Source organism: Cydia strobilella, chromosome 23, assembly GCF_947568885.1.
Source record: "Cydia strobilella chromosome 23, ilCydStro3.1, whole genome shotgun sequence".
Taxonomy (NCBI): Eukaryota; Metazoa; Arthropoda; class Insecta; order Lepidoptera; family Tortricidae; genus Cydia; species Cydia strobilella.
This window is the reverse complement of record NC_086063.1, coordinates 5,165,695-5,183,537: the sequence shown is the minus strand read 5'-3', so window position 1 is coordinate 5,183,537 and position 17,843 is coordinate 5,165,695. Positions and strand designations below refer to the sequence as shown.

General features: G+C 35.8%; 1 protein-coding gene across 3 annotated transcripts in view; it reads left to right on the top strand.

Moving 5' to 3' along the window:
- Nucleotides 1-17,843, top strand: part of LOC134751830 (pleckstrin homology-like domain family B member 2) — an 89,983-nt gene that overhangs the window by 51,875 nt on the left and 20,265 nt on the right. For 2 of the 3 annotated variants that reach the window (XM_063687322.1, XM_063687323.1), the window contains exons 1-9: nucleotides 6,181-6,690; nucleotides 7,335-7,440; nucleotides 8,595-8,715; nucleotides 10,071-10,276; nucleotides 10,813-11,540; nucleotides 11,991-12,190; nucleotides 12,447-12,572; nucleotides 12,836-14,031; nucleotides 15,048-15,252. In XM_063687322.1, coding sequence (XP_063543392.1) covers nucleotides 6,196-6,690; nucleotides 7,335-7,440; nucleotides 8,595-8,715; nucleotides 10,071-10,276; nucleotides 10,813-11,540; nucleotides 11,991-12,190; nucleotides 12,447-12,572; nucleotides 12,836-14,031; nucleotides 15,048-15,252 — 3,383 coding nt within the window. In that variant the 5' untranslated portion in view covers nucleotides 6,181-6,195. Of the gene's footprint in view, nucleotides 1-477; nucleotides 981-1,351; nucleotides 1,544-6,180; nucleotides 6,691-7,334; nucleotides 7,441-8,594; nucleotides 8,716-10,070; nucleotides 10,277-10,812; nucleotides 11,541-11,990; nucleotides 12,191-12,446; nucleotides 12,573-12,835; nucleotides 14,032-15,047; nucleotides 15,253-17,843 lie in introns of those variants that run through there. The other variant, XM_063687324.1, reaches the window with a different exon arrangement.

Genomic DNA, 17,843 nt, shown 5'->3' with positions numbered 1-17,843 from the left:
AAGCTAGCCCAACCAGAACAGCGCGCCAGGTATATGCAACCTTGGCTATGACAGTTGAGTCCTTTTAATCCCATTTAGGCTGCGTTTCCACCAGAGGTGTCCGAAGATGCGTTGCGAGGGATGTGTTTAAGAACCAATAGAATCAATACACGCTGAGCTAGGAAAACAAATGAAGCGACTCTATTGCTTCTTAACAAACACATCCCTCGTTGCGCATCCTCGCACGTCTCTGGTGGAAACGTAGCGTAAGCCGCGTCTTTAAAACCCGCTTGGTTTGAGGGTCAGTTGCCACAGAAAATTCCTCATTATGTCTTAGACACTTGAGTCGCTTTTTATTAGTCAAAAATAAAATCGTTAATAGAGTGACGATGGCTCTTATACTACAAGGTGAATTCAATTTTCTTTCTTATGTATTTAAATCGCTTTTCCTTATTCTCTAAGTAAAAGTAACTAATATATGTGATATTTCCTTTTCAGGTTACCAAGACCAGAACCAATGTTACCAGAACGCAAACATCCAAAAAATCTTCAAAGACACCAACCTCTCGCAACTAGACCATGAATTAGACATGACTCTCAACGAAATAGCCAAGAAAAAACCTCCCGTAGCCCCAAGAAAATACGCAGAAGACGATCAACCAAAAATGTCTAGTATTATGGCTAAAGTATCCAAATTTGAGTATTACGCGAAGCAACAGAAAATAGGCAGGAGTCAGTTTTACACGTCGAACGAAATAGAAATCTCACCCAAAGTATTTAGCTCTAATTCTTTGACAGTAAATACCCCAGCTAAAGATGTGTTAGGTGGAAGAAATGTACCTAATTATATGAAGAATACTGATCAGAAGATTATAGTACTTAATGAGAATAATACGGAAAAACGGTCATATGCTAATGTAGCTTTAAGGAATAAGAATAAGATAGAGGATATTGTGAGGAATTTCGACGAGAATTCGCGCAACGATTTTAAGCTTAAAAAGGTATTGTATATTGATTTAATAATCTTTCATCAATTTAATTAGTCATACTATCAATAGGTTTACGGGTCTGTGTTCATTGAGATCAGAACGTTATGGTTAGCGTTATTGTACATTTTCTTGTTCCTATTTATTCTTTTTTACGAAAAAAGACAGATTTTTATATGTAATTCTGAGTTTCATCTTTATATGACTAACTTTTTGAAGAATATAATGACAGATATATCGTATTTTTGTATATAAGGATTAGAAATCTTATTGAGTTACGCTTGCTTCTTGTAAGTTTAGTAATATATAGTAATAATAAATAGTATAGTTGTAATAATCAAAAGATTTTTCAGGATTACTTTTAATCCGTTTACTTAACTGTTTAGGTTAACAACGACCAGAAAGACAACATCTACGGCAAAATCAACAACACAAAAGACGAAAAAAGTAACTTATCAAATAAAGAAGACAAGAAACCTTGTCTACCTTCACCGGCCTTCGACAGGAACCCACAGTATTCCCCAGTATACGCGAACAGCTATGACAGGAGCTATGAGTCTGAGAACAGGAGAATCAGGGTATGTATCATAGAGAATAAATAAAGAAGAGAAGAAACATTGTCTCCCCTCACCGGCCTTCGACAGGAACCCACAGTATTCCCCAGTATACGCGAACAGCTATGACAGGAGCTATGAGTCTGAGAACAGGAGAATCAGGGTATGTATCATAGAGAATAAATAAAGAAGAGAAGAAACATTGTCTCCCCTCACCGGCCTTCGACAGGAACCCACAGTATTCCCCAGTATACGCGAACAGCTATGACAGGAGCTATGAGTCTGAGAACAGGAGAATTAGGGTATGTATCATAGAGAATAAATAAAGAAGAGAAGAAACATTGTCTCCCCTCACCGGCCTTCGACAGGAACCCGCAGTATTTCCCAGTATACTCGAACAGCTATGACAGGAGCTATGAGGCTGAGAGCAGGAGAATCAGGGTATGTATCATTTACAATAAGAAGAGAAGAAACCTTGTCTGCCCTCACCAGCCTTTGACAGGAACACGCTGTATTCCCCAGTATACGCGAACAGCTATGACAGGAGCTATGAAGCTGAGAACAGGAGAATGAGGGTATGTATAGATATAGCTCAATGAGAGGTAGCCTCGACTCCTTTCACATTTGACAGGAATCCTCAGCATTTTCCAGTATGCGCGAACAGCTATGACAGGAGTAATTTGATTATCTCTCCCAGAAAATGCTAAAAAAGGTACAAATTCAAAAATTTGTATCACGATATACTAACATGCTTAATAAATGGGTCATTAGGGCAATGACTTATAACTTCTAGGAAAATGCATGTTTGGTAATTAAAAATACTTGAAAATCTAATTTTAAGAGTTGTTTTACCCCTGATAACTAACCGTAAGCATAACAGTTGAATCACCCCACACAAGAGGTCAAAGAGTAGGGGCCCACTGACTATCAGTCCGCCGGACGATATCGGCCTGTCAGTTGTTCGGAACTGTCAATTTTTTGTTCTAACAGGCCGATATCGTCCGGCGGACTGATAGATAGACGTCGTGGTTAAAATACGCGCCTAAACAAATCTTCATAGCAACATTTCCCAAAGGCCCATTACCATTTTATCTCTGCCCTAAATTTCCAAACAATATTAATCGCTTATAAACAAAACACTATCAGTATCAGATTATCTTCCATCCAAGCTCTATCTAATACCGATTCTATTTTACAACAGATAAAGTTGATTTTGAATTAGCAGAATATGTGAAGTTAATCCCTTAGTTTGCTAAGTATTTTTATGAAATAGGTACATGATTAACGAGATTATAACTATTATAAGTCATTCGCTTATCTCGCTTTCGGGAAAATAGACTCGTATATTTTGAAAAACTGAGAAAAATAAGTAATGTGATGTTATTCGACTTTGAACTTAGTGTGATCGTGATAAGATTGTTTTCAATCGCATCCGTGAACATTAACGTGCACTTATTTAGTGTTCTGTGTGCTCTTATCCAGCTAGTGATTCTTTATTGTTTAAATAATTCCAAATAGTATACGAAACTAGGTGACAATTATCATATTACAGTGTAAGTACCGTAAATAAAACTCATGATCAACAAACAGATAACTGCAATAAATAGTAGATTGTACAACAAGGGCATAAAGCTATCCATTTTAATTCGAGGCAATTTATTGGTTCGAGCGCAGCGAGGACCAATATAGTAGAGGATAAAAATGGACATTTATGCCTGAGTTATACACTCTGCTTTTCACTTCGAGTGTGAGTAAAATATACTAGAATATCCAATATTTTAGGTTATTTTACCGTATTTATTCAAGACTTAAGTAAATTGTACTCGGTTGTGTCATTGTGTCGAGGGCGCGGGGCACTCCGGTCACCAGCGCACCGGTCGGGCGCGCCCCGGCAGGGCTGGCACTTTGTACGGCAGATTTTGGACTTTATTGCTAAGTCAATAAGGGTCGTAATAGATGATTTTACTTTATGCTCTAGAACATAATAAGCAACTTTATGTCGTCTACGCACGACTTAAAGTCGAACTTTACGAGCATGAGAATTGAAAAAAAAAATACTTTACAATAGTAAAGTATTAGTATTATTAGTGAGTATTAGTATTAGTAGTATTAGTGACTAGCACGTTGTCTTTCACGGAATACCGTGAAAGACAACGTGCTAGTCAGTGATAACACTTACTCAACACTCAATATTTTATTGCAAATTCACAATGTAATTGTACAGGTGGTAAACTTATAAGCTAGGTCTTTGTGAACCCTGTTGGGCACTGCAATATACTATAACTATAACTATAATTTACAATTTCAAGGAGAGGAGAATTTGTGATTAATTATCTTAACATACAATAATTATAAGCAAATGTAAAAATAAAAATTTTAATGTCAAAAATACACTCTTCGTGTCGAAAGTTTTAATTTCAATGTCACTTGTCATTTATTATTCAAAACATTAAGTATTATATTAACAAGAACAAACATACTTGGCTCGCGCGATGAATCGACTTTGCTCGGTCCAGAGCTCGCCGACGCCGAGCTCACGTAGATCTGCCTCCACTCTATCCGCTCAACGATATTTAGTATGACCAATATGACCCGTTATACTTACTTGCGTATTTTTACATGCAATTAATGACCCATCCTACCATCGCGAAAATAAATACGCAAATAAATATAACAAACAAGCAAGCGACCACCATAATACTTAATATGGATTTCCGTAAAGTAACGCCTGATATTTTTTATTAAATAGGCAGTCAACTAAACCAAAAAGAAAAATATATTCGATGTCTTCTTAGATAAAAACAGTTTTATTCACAATTAAAATTATTGCATAAATAAGAAACGAAAACAATTAACAAGGAAAGTTGAAAATTTGTATTCAGCCCTTTTACCTCTGTGAACTGGGAATCTCCATGGCTCCGCCAAAACTGAATTCCTTGTCAAAAAATTCGGTATAATTATGGAACCTGCTTACAAAATTCCACAAAGATCATACATATATTATATAGGTATTCATAGTTGTGGCAAGTTGGCAACACGCAACAGTGGTCGACTTGTTACAACTAAAGTTTTGTAAACATTTTTTTATACTTTTGTGAGTTCAGTATACTTTAGTACATAGGGGGCCACTTTACCGCACTAGTGCGATCATTAGCACATTACGCAACTATGTCGAAAATTTAAACGGCCATATACTGTAAAACGTTGTACATGTGCGAATAGGTAATTTTCCTGTTTTTAGCACTTGTATCGTAATACTATTACTGTTTCTTGTCGCAGTAATATGAAAACCTAAATCTGATAATAAGGCGTTGCAATAAAATTGCTATAACAGATATTGAATGAATTTGATTTATGCAATTTAAACATCTGTGAATAAGGCAATAGCTAAAACCTACGATCATTAACCTTATGATAATATTACATTATAAATACGCTATTAAAATACCTGCTGATTACATTTATAAACCCTAAATTAAGGAAACAATGTTATCAGCGATAATAGCTTACCTTGTGATAACGTATTGCAGAAGTCAATGCGACAAACGTGTCAGAAGTCAGAAGACGTATAACCTTGTGTGAGAATTTAAAAAAATTGAATAAAACTCGGAAAAAGTTGCAAAAATAAGCCTTTGAAGTGTGTGTGCTCGAAATTAGTGTAAAATCAATCGTAATCATAATGTAAAGCAAAACGAACACTAAAAAGCAGACTTGCGTGCAAATATTTAAAGGAAACAGAAAAGTGAATAAGAAATTGAAAGATACCTCTATATTGAAGTGCTAGGTTAAATAAGTTGATACCGTTAAAGATGTAAACTTGCAACATCAATCACAAGACAAATGTCTGAAGTAAAACCAATAAAAAACAGTGAAAGTAAAAAAGTTTGGTTGGTGTTTGTAAGTGTTTATAGTGACGAAAACATGAAATAGCATTGAGGGTGTGTTAAGTAATAATTAATTATCTGAAGTAATCTTAAAGATAATATTTAAAGTTAACCGTAACGTAAATAAACGCAACGTCAATAATATAACTTGCCAATTTAATTGTTTACCTTTTAAAACAATACGTACTAAAGAACAATCGTTAATTCTTGTCGGAAGTAAGTTCTCAAGCGATTGTCATCTGATAAAAAAACACGTTTATATGGCATAATATTAGACCTTATCACGTTGATATAAAGTCCTTAATATTCAATTAATTATGCATCCGATGGTACAAGACTAAAAACAAGAGTGTCCGAAATATAATATCTGTGACCAATGTCAGATCGATTTCGTCTCATTCCAATTCGGGACAGTTTTTGCTGAGATTGCTGCTGAGTGGTTTTGTGTTGCGATTTTTATGTGATACATTATAACGAGTGAAATCTATTATCAAAAGACTTAATATCTGTTCTATATATATATATGCATTCCAATAAAATATCATGCGGAAATGAAAGTGCGTGACAACGTATCGTTTGAAAAAATGGAAATTAGAGGAATTTGTTTCTTTAATATTAAAAAAGCACCTATATTCGGTACTATAAAAATTAATTGAGCATATCAAGTTACTGATATTAGCAGGTTTGACACAGTACGTGGCCAACCATTCTATTGTCATAACCATTAATAAGAAAATACTTTAACGAAAAACACAGTGAAGATACGAAGAACATATCACTTTGGACTCCAAAATGACCGCGTCTCAAAAAAGATTCTCACACAAGCAACTAGTGAAGCTATTCGTGAGAAATTTAAAGAAAAACACTCTAGCTTTAAAAGAACTAAAGCTGACAATCGATAAGAAATCTGAAGTAGAGAAAATCGATAAAATAATCGATATAACGAATGCGGTAAACGACAAACTCGAAATCGTTACCAAACTACGAAACGACATCAAAATATATAAAACTATAAATACCATTTTGACGAACCATTATATAAAAGAAACTAAAGACCATGAAAACTCCACGGACGGCAAAATAATCAAGCTTGAAACTCAAATTAAGAAATCTTACGATGAATTGAAAGGTATTATTTTAACCAAGATGGCGGAGATAAAAACCGGCAATGAGAATGTGTTTATAGTTGGGAATAATATGAAGTGTAATAGTTACAATCAGTTTTATATTAGAAACGAAATTTATAACAGCATTATTAAGAAGATCGATAAACTATTTTGCGGCATGGTAAGTCACTAGCGAACAGTTAGACTTACTAGCATACCGTAATTTCCATTAATTCGCATATTGTACATTTTATTGTATGTGACTTTCGATTGGCATAGAAGTTTGAAATGAATGTTGGTACATAATTGCTTTATTTATAAACGCGCTATAAGCCTCAATTAGGTATTAATCGTTATAACTGTCATTTTGACTTATGTACCTATTTGTAAGAAAGTCATAAAATATAAATTAACTAATTGATGTATGTAAAGTTTAATAAATTAGAGAGTAAGATACTGACTGTAACAATCTTAACTCACTGTTGGTTTTTTTTTATGAGTTTACTATATACATAACTATATTAACTATGTATTTTTGTACTAAATGCTTAGGCGTGTGCAAGCGAGATATCACTACATAGGTAAACGTGCATAGTGCGGTCTCGTTCACACACCGGAGCGTCATGCGGATTCACATCATTGTGTTGACGACTTAGATTTATATATCCCTCCCCCAAATATTCAACTAAGTATAATAATTAGACATATTTATTAGTGGGGCACGTCAAAAACTCGTTTAGCCGCGAAAGATGTAACTTATTGCGTAGGCAAATGTATTCCTACAATTTTCTATATTATATTTCTGACTTTAATCTATTGGTCCAGGCATACCAGGATAGGATAAAAGAAGAGGAGCAGAAAGAGGCAGAAACAGCGCGTTTGGAAGAAATTCTCAACATGTGCGCAGAGTATGAGAGGCAGATCGCGTCAGGTATTTTACTGTTCTAATATTATAAATGCGAAAGTGTGTCTGTCTGTCTGTCTGTTACCTCTTCACGCTTAAACCGCTGAACCGATTTAGTTAAATTTTCCCAGGCAGTTTCTATCCCTGAAATTTAATCATCCTTTAAGAGGGTGGAAGTTTGTATGGGAAATCGATTAAAAGCAGATTGGATAAAAAATAAGCTACCCAAATTACTAACTCAACAAAGACGAAGTCGCGGGCAAAAGCTAGTATTCAATAAACTGCATAGTTACATTTTATGCAGACATCCCGCAAAACTGTTACAGCAGTTTGTCTGCAGTTGGATGTCCCCAGGCAAACTGTAAAGTGTGTAAGATAGTCGTTTTTTTTTTAAATCAGACAACAAGGCTCATATGACAAATACCTTACAGACTAACATATACATATATGCATTTTATAAACTTAAAACTAAACACAATTTATTTTTATTTTTATAAGGGAGGCTCTTTTAGAAGTCGGTCCAATATTTATTGAATTATTAAACATTAATAAAATAAGTTTTTGGCAAAAATTTCATTTTTGGTACAAGCTTTTATCGCTGACTGTACTTTTCTTTCCACAGGCAACTAATACTTATTGAGACAATTCTAAAAACCCCAAACACAATTAGGTTGCGTTATTTTATCAGAGAGTTCCTATTACCACCTCCTGTCTCCATCATCAGATCAGCTCGATGGTACTATAATATTGCATTGTCACCAGACTTACATATACATGCAAATTTTCAGCTTTATCGGAAACCGGGAAGTGGGTCAAATTTATCTTGCAAGATTTGACCCTTACAAACATGTTATACATACATATTACATACATACTTACATTGATACATTGCAAGTTAAATAAAAGCTTGTAAAATACATTTCCGACTGAGGCCCTTTAACAGTTCGACTGCAGGAGGCCAAATAAAATAGTAAAAGGTCATAATTGGTCACAAAGTCGATTTGATCGCACGTCATACAATGACTGAGTAGCTTTTTATTAATTCCAGCGGATGTTACATACATACAAACATGGATGGCTAAAACCTTTCTTTTAAGTAAAATATGGAAACCTCATTACGATATTCTGACTTACACTTGGCCATTGTATATTTTATTTAACCCTCATGTGTTTCATTTCAGGTATACCCATAACGCCTACAGAAAAGCGGCCCCACAACAAAATCATCACAAATGGATCGCTGCCGAGAAGCGTCGCTCTGAACAACCCTAACTTCGTACAGACCAGCGAGGGTTATTACAAGTAAGCAAATAACTTAAGGCCGTTCCATCGGTTTGCCGCTATCACTGTCACATTTCGCAAGAAAGAACGGGAAAGACCATGCGCCGCAAGTGTCAATTTTGACCGAATTTTTTTCGATTTTTATCTATTTAATAAACGTTGCCTTACAATATAGAAATTCGAAAGCTGTCAAATTTCTATTTAAGTTATGATTGTTTTTTTATTTTATAGTGTGACATAATGAATAACCGAGTAAAGTTTAATTAAAAGTCTGAGTTAGAGGTTTCTTCGGGAATTAATTGCATAAAGATAATATAATCAAGAACTACATATATTTTTTCCACGTCTACGAATATCAACGTCTCTTAGAAGAATATGATCATATAAGGAGATTTTTCGCCTTCTGGCTCACGGAACGGCCTTAACCAAACTTTTAAAAAAAGCTCCTTTTCATCAAATAAGTAGGAAGACGATCCTGAAAATATGCTTAAAGAAACTTCAAGCTGTGTGCGCAATAGTACCGCCCGCATATTGGCTAGTGGACGCATTAAATAGTTATTTGACAGGCAACTAAGCCCACAAAATGTCACATTTTACCACGTCGAGGGTGCGATTATCGCTTCTAGTTACCCCACCAAGCACCACGTGCGTAGTCAATGGTCCAAGTTTAGCCCACTTTGGGAACCACACTAAAATTTCTGGTAAATGTATTGTAATATACCATAGAGTAACTTATAGTAGAGCGGTACTGTCATAGTAAATTTTGTAACCCCAGTAAATTCACTGCCATCTGTCGACACACTTTAAAACTAAAAATAAATATTTATAAAAATACGATAAAATGTATTTAAATATGGATAAATGATTTTTTTTTATTTGCATTAATTATTTTTATGATTTTGACCCATGTTCTTTCACTGATATGCGTTAAAATTATAAATAACAAACGAAACCGTCAACGCCCTCTATACGAGTGTAGGCCAAAACTAGTGGCGCCCTCTGATCGAGAATCAAATTTTCGTGATTTTCGAGGCACGTTTATTCCTTAGACTGTATCCATCTATAATGTACTGACCAGGGTGCTTTTGTTATCACTGGCCAAACTCTAAGGGGTGAATATGTAGGTCATACTGAACAACTTTTATTATGGGGCAAACCCCGAAATCACGAAAAAAAAATCTGCCGTCTCATATACATTTTGGTGAATCGGAGTCAATGTTTTCTATAGAACAGCTGATTATTTTTGCGATTTCCTACATATTACCCCACACCCCTTAAAGTTTGGTCATTGATAACAAAAGCTACCTGTATCGTGTACAATAAAGTGCTTGCTATTACTTGCTACTACGTTTCTATTAAATTATCATTTGTTTCAGATTCGAAACTAGTCACAACAAGAACATGTCCCAATCTCTACCTGCCCAAAGAAACGTATCCAGCTACGAAAACATAGAGCCGTTAACACCTGAAGTGACCATAGAGCATCGAGGCCGTATGGACGAGATCGGTATACCTGTATTTGAAGACGAACTATCCAGTCCTGTGCTTATTAGGAAGCTGGATAAGGTCAATTCGCCTATAGGTATGTGTAAAATTGACTAAACAACACTGTGCTAATGGAAAGAAAGATATATTTCACACTTTAAATGACAACGTTTAATTTGAAAACATCGTTCAATAGAAACAAACGGTGAAGGGTCGCGACAGCATCAGGGCTTCACTACTGACACTTCAAATTGAACCGTTTACCTATACATTTATGGTTCAATTTAGTGTGCGTTGCCGCTTGCTACTTCAGCCTTCTTTCAATTCGCCTTCGCGAAGATGTATTTTTATGTTTACCTTTTGCCTTGTTGCAACTACATAAAGGTAAACACATATTTAACGTTAACTGTAGACTTACGGTAATAATGTTAAAATACAAAGCGAGAAGGAGACGACAAAGAACTTATCATGTAAATTATGTAAAGCCTTGTATCGACTGACATACGCAATAAAAGCTCAATACGAAATTATTACGTATTTCTACAATATACAGTATAATCTGACGAGTACTCTACAAGTTGGCACAAATTCTCACATTAGGTAGTTGTAACTAAAACTTTATTACATCTTCAGGTAGCCCATACGAAAACGTCTACTACAACCGAGGAAACCTCAAGCCAAAATCGCCAAATTCTCAAAGCCCTAGAACGAGAATAAAGACCACTTTCGCTCACAAAAATCCCATCCCATCGCCTCAATACTTCATCTTCCCTACCCCAACGCCTGTCGATAACTCGAAAAAACCTAGTTTTAATATCCCTATTAATACTCATAATGAAGATAATGAAAACACAGAAAGTAAAGTAAATGAGAAATTTGCTGGCATCGAAAAACAACTAAGTTTAGAAGAAGATATACCTATGATAGACGATGCAGATGTAACTAACGATATCGAACAACGGCATTCAACTATAGTTACAGAAAAAGACGATGTACAAAGACAAAACTCAAACAATTCTGAGTCTGACGAAGTATTCGTAAATGAAAACACTTTAACAAAGAATCAAAGTTTCGACGACGTTAAAAAAGAACTAATGGCAGATATACCAGAATTAGAAGAGTTTGAGAAAGATCTAGAACAGAATAAGAGGGAGAAGATGATTAGACAAATACAGGACGGTTTGAAACAGATTGACGTTGAAGCTGATTCTATTGACAGTAATTTGGACGTGAATATGTTGGACTTGAAAAGTAAATGTGACAGTTTTAAAGAAGAGAGAAAGAAGCTGGTGGCTAAGATACATGAACTGAAATGTAAGATGTCCGAGATAAGGTCACAGGAAGATGATATTTTGAGAGAGGTAAGACACAAAACTTCTTAAATTATATATTTTTATAAGCCTGTTAAATTACTTTTTGAAAATACTATTATAAAAATAGGTATTTTGTACGAAAACTAGATTTTCACGATGACAATGATCGGTGCATTATGTATAGCCATTGCTTAATAAATAGTATTTAACGAAGACAAAGGTTTCATTGCTTATTAAAAATATTAAACTCAAAATTTAAGTGAGTGATCAATAAACCCCTTAATGTCATTACTTACCACAATTGATTAATTGTTAATAGTAGGTACATCATTAATATATCAATCAGGAACATATTTCTATTAATTAATAACCATATTAACCCTAGCCAATTACCTAAGGCCTCTTGCCCAATTTAGACAAATAATCATTAGAAAACAGGAATCGATAATATAAAGCTAATTTAATTAATCAATTTCAAACCTAATTAATAAATTGTAGCTCGAAATGGAGAAAGCCCTAATAAAAGGTGAATACGACTCAGAAATCGCCATATTGAACATAGAACAGAAGAAGAAGATGGAACTAGCCGAAAATGCGAAAAAGATAGAGGAGGAAATAAAACAATTGAAGGAGAAGCAGGAAGCGAGACAGAAAGAGTTGAAAGAGAGAGTCGATATAGCTACTATGAAGGTTGAGTGGTAAGTGCTCTCCCTATTATTTATTAATTTTACGTATTCATAATCATAATCATTTATTTGCACATAAAAAGGGTTTTACATAGATATTATAAAAGTTACATGGTTACATTCTGCGTAGACACACTGGCACTGTCCCGCCTCCAACGGACTATAATATTTTTAAGGGTGCCAATATAACCTTAGGGCCTACCGCGAACATCGTAAATAGAAATTTTGTTATCTGCCTTTCTTAAGTTAAAAAAATATTTTCTTAAAGGATAAAGAAGGATCTGGACAACGGAGCGACGGTTGAAGAGCTTCAGAACGCGCAGGATATTCTAGATAACGAGACCAAGATATTCGAAGACCTGGAGTTCCAGCATTTGGAGGAGGAGTCGGAATTGTAAGTTATTTTACAACAATACAACAATTTTAATATTTCCAACCGTTAGATAAATACTAACTCGACGGCCAATATTTTGCACTATGTTTTACGCCTTCGTGTTGATTTGTTTGTGATCAATATGCAAGTGTCGACGTATTAAATAAGTCTAATCTCATTAAACACGTTTACTCTCGTGTGGCGTTCTGTGAAACAGATTATTCTTTTCAACATGTCCTTATCTCAATTTAATTACCTTAATACACAATTACATTTTGTTACAGACTCGCGAACCGAGAAGACTTACAAAACGAAATAATTCAACTAACAAAGAAAATAGAAGCGCAGAAAACAAGAATACTAACACTCAAATCCGAAGCCAATAGCAACCTGACTTCAGCTTTAGACGAAACTAAAATATTACAAGCAGAGTATGTAAGATTACTTAACGAAGTTGAAGAGCTAACTGGTAAGGTACAAACTGTAGAAAAGGAGTTAAAACCTGTTGTAGCTAAATTAAATGAACTAGAAAGAACACAATCACCAGATAGCGCTTTCTATACAGATCAAACAAGAGCTAAATCTGGAGAATTTGGTTATTCTCCACAAAGCAGTGACAGCGACGATCTAGATGTGAAAGTCACACAATTCGAAGAACACACTAACCAATTAAAAGACAAATTTAACTCTATCGATCAAATGTCACAATCAATGATTGTAGATATCGAACGACGAGTTTGCGATGTAGATGACGATAGCGAAAGTCCGTCTAAGTCTTCAACTTCTAAAGAGAAGAAAGGATTTTGGGAACGGAATTTCGATTCATTGAAAAGAAAGAGTAAAGACAAAAAGAAAGAAAAGGTCGACATTATGTCGCAGAGTTTGAATGAGAACATGTTTTACAATAATGATACTATTGAAAATGATGTTTCTTTAGATAGGTTTAATAGCTTGAGACATTCCAAAGGCAAAAACAAAAACGGCCCTGTCAAAAGTGCGTCGTCATCGAAAATACCGACGTTTGCGGCTTTGGGTAAAATTATTAAAAAAGACTCGTTCGGAAAGAAAACTAAAGACGTAAAAGTCGAAATAAAGGACGAAGAACCGAAAAATAGATACGTCAAAAACGCGAAACCTAGTTTTGATAACAAATACATTAAAGCGAAATCATTATCGCCTGATAAATTAATGAAAGAAGATTATATAAAAGAGGAAGACGAAGATCAGAAACCATTTGAAGATAGAAATAATAAAGTTTTACAAAGAAAAAGTTGTGGAGATGAGCCTAATGTTAGAGAGTTTAGTAGAATATCGGATTCAGGGAAGATCCCATCGCAAGATGATATAGATAGGATATCGAAGGTGACGATGGATGCTCCTATATTGTCTAGTGATACGGATATGAATTCTTTGGGGAAGAGAACTTTAGATAGTTTGATGGAGATTGAGAGGAAGAGGATGGAGATGTTGGAGGAACAAGGTATGTAGTGATTGCTTTTTAGGGTTCCGTACCCAAAGGGTAAAAACGGGACCCTATTACTAAGACTCCGCTGTCCGTCTGTCACCAGGCTGTATCTCGTGATCTGTGATAGCTAGACAGCTAAAATTTTCACAGATGATGTATTTCGGTTGCCGCTATAACAACAAATACTAAAAACAGAATAAAATAGAGATTTAAGTGGGGCTCCCATACAACAAACGTGATTTTTGACCGAAGTTAAGCAACGTCGGGCGGGGTCAGTACTTGGATGGGTGACCGTTTTTATAGTTAATGGTACGGAACCCTTTGTGTGTAAGTCCGACTCGCACTTGGCCGGTTTTTTTATGCTATTTACTCGATTAGTGTAAAACCTACCTATAATCTTTATCGAATGCGTTACCAAAATCAAAGCTGTTAACTGACAGCTCGTAACCCTTATTACAAAAGCCATAAGGTCCACCGATGATCAGTTAAGAGTGTTGCTGTTTGTATGATATATACGAGTATACGGTGTTTTTATCAATACTATTCCTTGACAAGTAGGTTGCTGGTTTTCTAATAAAGGAGCATTTCATGAAATTATCTGCCGTTGTCCTATACAAACGCAAATTTTCTAAAGATTTGCAGTTATATGAGGTTTTTTTGTGTTTGTATGGAAAAAAAATGCTCAGTCAAGTAATCACCAACTGCTGAGATGCGTTTGTTTGTACAAGACAGCTCATTTTAATGGCATATCTACTCGTAAAACAAAATAAAATAAATAAATACCCTCACATTGACTTGAGTCGATGTGACAATCCTTTTTAAATAACACGATTATAATATCTTAGAATTACAAACCGTGGCATGGTTCACCTAGCTGCAAAAGTCCGTGGCCACTACGCAGCTAGGTGAACCATGGGTTATGTTCATGCAATTTTGCACTTTGCTGTACATCATAATATTATGAACATCGATTTATTAAATAAACTGTGTGCTTATTTTTCACGTAAGTGAATATAAATTATTTTCCACAGGCTGCCAAGTAATAGAAAACGAACGAGAGAAGATATCGGAACTGAAACGGCGAGTGCAAGACGAGACGAAGAAGCTATGGGACCAGCGCACGCGCAATGAGCAGTCCAAGTCTTTTGAAAGCGACTGTCAAAGCATCGAGGTCGACAGGACGTACGGTGACATGGCGGATGACAGTCTTAACATGACCAACGTCTATGATGAGAGGTAAGATTTCAATTTACACTATAGTGTTTTTCAAATTGGGTACACGGTGACAGCTGTCATCTCAATACAATTGTGTCAAAGAGTGACAGATATAGCACTACTGCTCGCGCTGTAGTCGCGCATATAGTGACCTAGTGACAGAGACAACAAAATATCGGAACTAAAACGGCGAGTACAAGACGAAGAAGCACACGCAACGAGCAGTCGCACGCGCAACGAGCAGTCCAAATCTTTTGACCGCGCCTGTCAAAGTGTTGAGGCTGACGAGTAATTATATGACTTTATTTTCACTATGTTCTTTTAATGTATGTCTATTGTCTGTGTGTTTACGAATAAAAACTATTCTATTCTATTCTATTCTAATGTTTATCATGAGATTCATAAGGTAAGTCATACAAATAAATAAATCGTAGTGCAATGCAACAGGTACAATAACTCTTTATTCCACACCAGGGATGTTGCGAATATTCGCATCCGCATCCGCAACCGCAGAACTTACGCATTATTTTCAACATCCGCATCCGCATAAAATCGATGCGGAGCTTAATGCGGATGCGGATGTGGAACAGGTAGGGACAGGAACGTCTTAGCGGCGGCATAAGTGCTAGGTAATTTCGTCATTAGCCAATAGGAATCTCGTTTCGTTTTTGTGATTCGTCGATCGAGCACTTTAGCCTATGACGGAGAGCGACAAGAAGTAAAAAGTTTGTTTTATTGACTTTAGTATAGTAATGCGATTGTGGGGCACGTATATTCTTGTTCAAATACTAAGTTTCCTTTTTTTTGTAAAAATTACTAGTGTAATATTTGACGTTTTTTTATGTGCCTAAAATCTAGAAATCCGCATCCGCGGATGTGAGCCTTTAAAAATCCGCATCCGCATCCGCGGATGTCAAAACATCGGCATCCGCAACATCCCTCCACACCTCAAACCACAAACAGATCAAATACAGACAATATAAGTACAAGATTGCACGCGAGGTAGAGGTTAAACAACGGGCAGTCTTATCCTTATCAATAAAAATAATAGTTATCAGGAGCCGGGTTCAGTATTTAGTCCATCTATGTAGTATAATTAAATACGGAGCATCGTTTATAATGGCGTAAACGCCATCGACAATAAGGTCCCTTTTTATACGAAATACCTCAAATATCATTTTTGATTCCATTTGATAGTAGTATGGAGTGTAGAAGTAAATGGAGCAAAATCTCTATGTATGAAAAGTGTCCATCAAAAAACATTAGGTGGTGCCACAATACACAGAAATGAAATGTCATAGACCTAATAGTATTTTATATAGATGTGCTAGACGCGTGCGCCTGTGATGGACAGAACATTCTCAATGCGAGAATATTAAAAACACGCTTTAACATTCCTGTAGGCCTAGCACATGACTACCCGTCTTTTTCTAACTAGGTATGTTAATAAAAGAGGGACGGGTAGTCTTATCTCGCGACTAGCACATGCTAGCCCGGCTGACAACATACCAAAAACAACCTACGTAAATTACGTAATTAATTGGTCGGGTTATTTGTTGCCCCTCCCCCATTTCATCTCTATTATTATACCTCTATGGTTCATGTCATGTCCTTGAGCCTACCTAGCGCTACCGGAGAGATTAGGAACTATTATTTAAAGCTGAAAGCTGGTCACTTTTGCAACAGTTCTGCCATAAGAGATCGTAGTCCTTCCTCTATCGTCCATAGTTAGTAGAGAAGGCCCTGTATGGTGTCTATTTTGTGGTAACTGAGGGCCTAGCGAAGATAACAATCGTAAATCGACAAACGCCAAACGAAAAGAAACTATAGTTGGTCAAACAAATCTTGTCAGTAGAGAAAGGCGCGAAATTCAAATTTTCTATGGGAAGATATCCCTTCGCGCCTACATTTTTTAAATTTGCCGCCTTTTCTACTGACAAGATTTGCTTGACCAACTAATGTACATACCTATCGGAATGACAGATGCTACTAAAAGTCACGTGACTATTTCCATACGTTATTAAATTTAAGTTTCGAGAGATTCATTTGTGGCTTTCTACGGAAGGGTCCTTATGGTCAATGTGCAATAATAATCTGAATTTCCAGCAGAAATTCTGATAAAATGATCCTTATTGCACATGAAGCATAAGGACCCTTTTCTGATGGAAAGCCACATTAAGTTTCGATTGACTTTTTTATCAACGATTGTCACCTTGACTAGGCCCCCAGGACGGTTACAGTCATTATATACTAGGTAGGTATACCATCAGTGCTTTAAAATGCGCAAAAAACATTTTGAAGAAAATACATCATCGTATCTTTGTCTCATTATAACATTTCTGATACTCGTACGTATTATTTCGATTACTCGCGAATATCAATACAGCACACCTAACCCGGTCACAAAGCATATCGCCCTGATAAGATAATGGCCAGTCGCTTCGCGCATAGCACTCGTGACAAACGTGTATACACCTGACAATTTTATATTGACTCTATTACCTTTGCGAAACAGTTCAAAGTTAAATAACGAGAGTTTAAAAGCAATAGTGCTAGTGCATTTGAAATAAGTGACAATTGTTTGTTTTAATCGCTTCTATTTGTTTGACAGT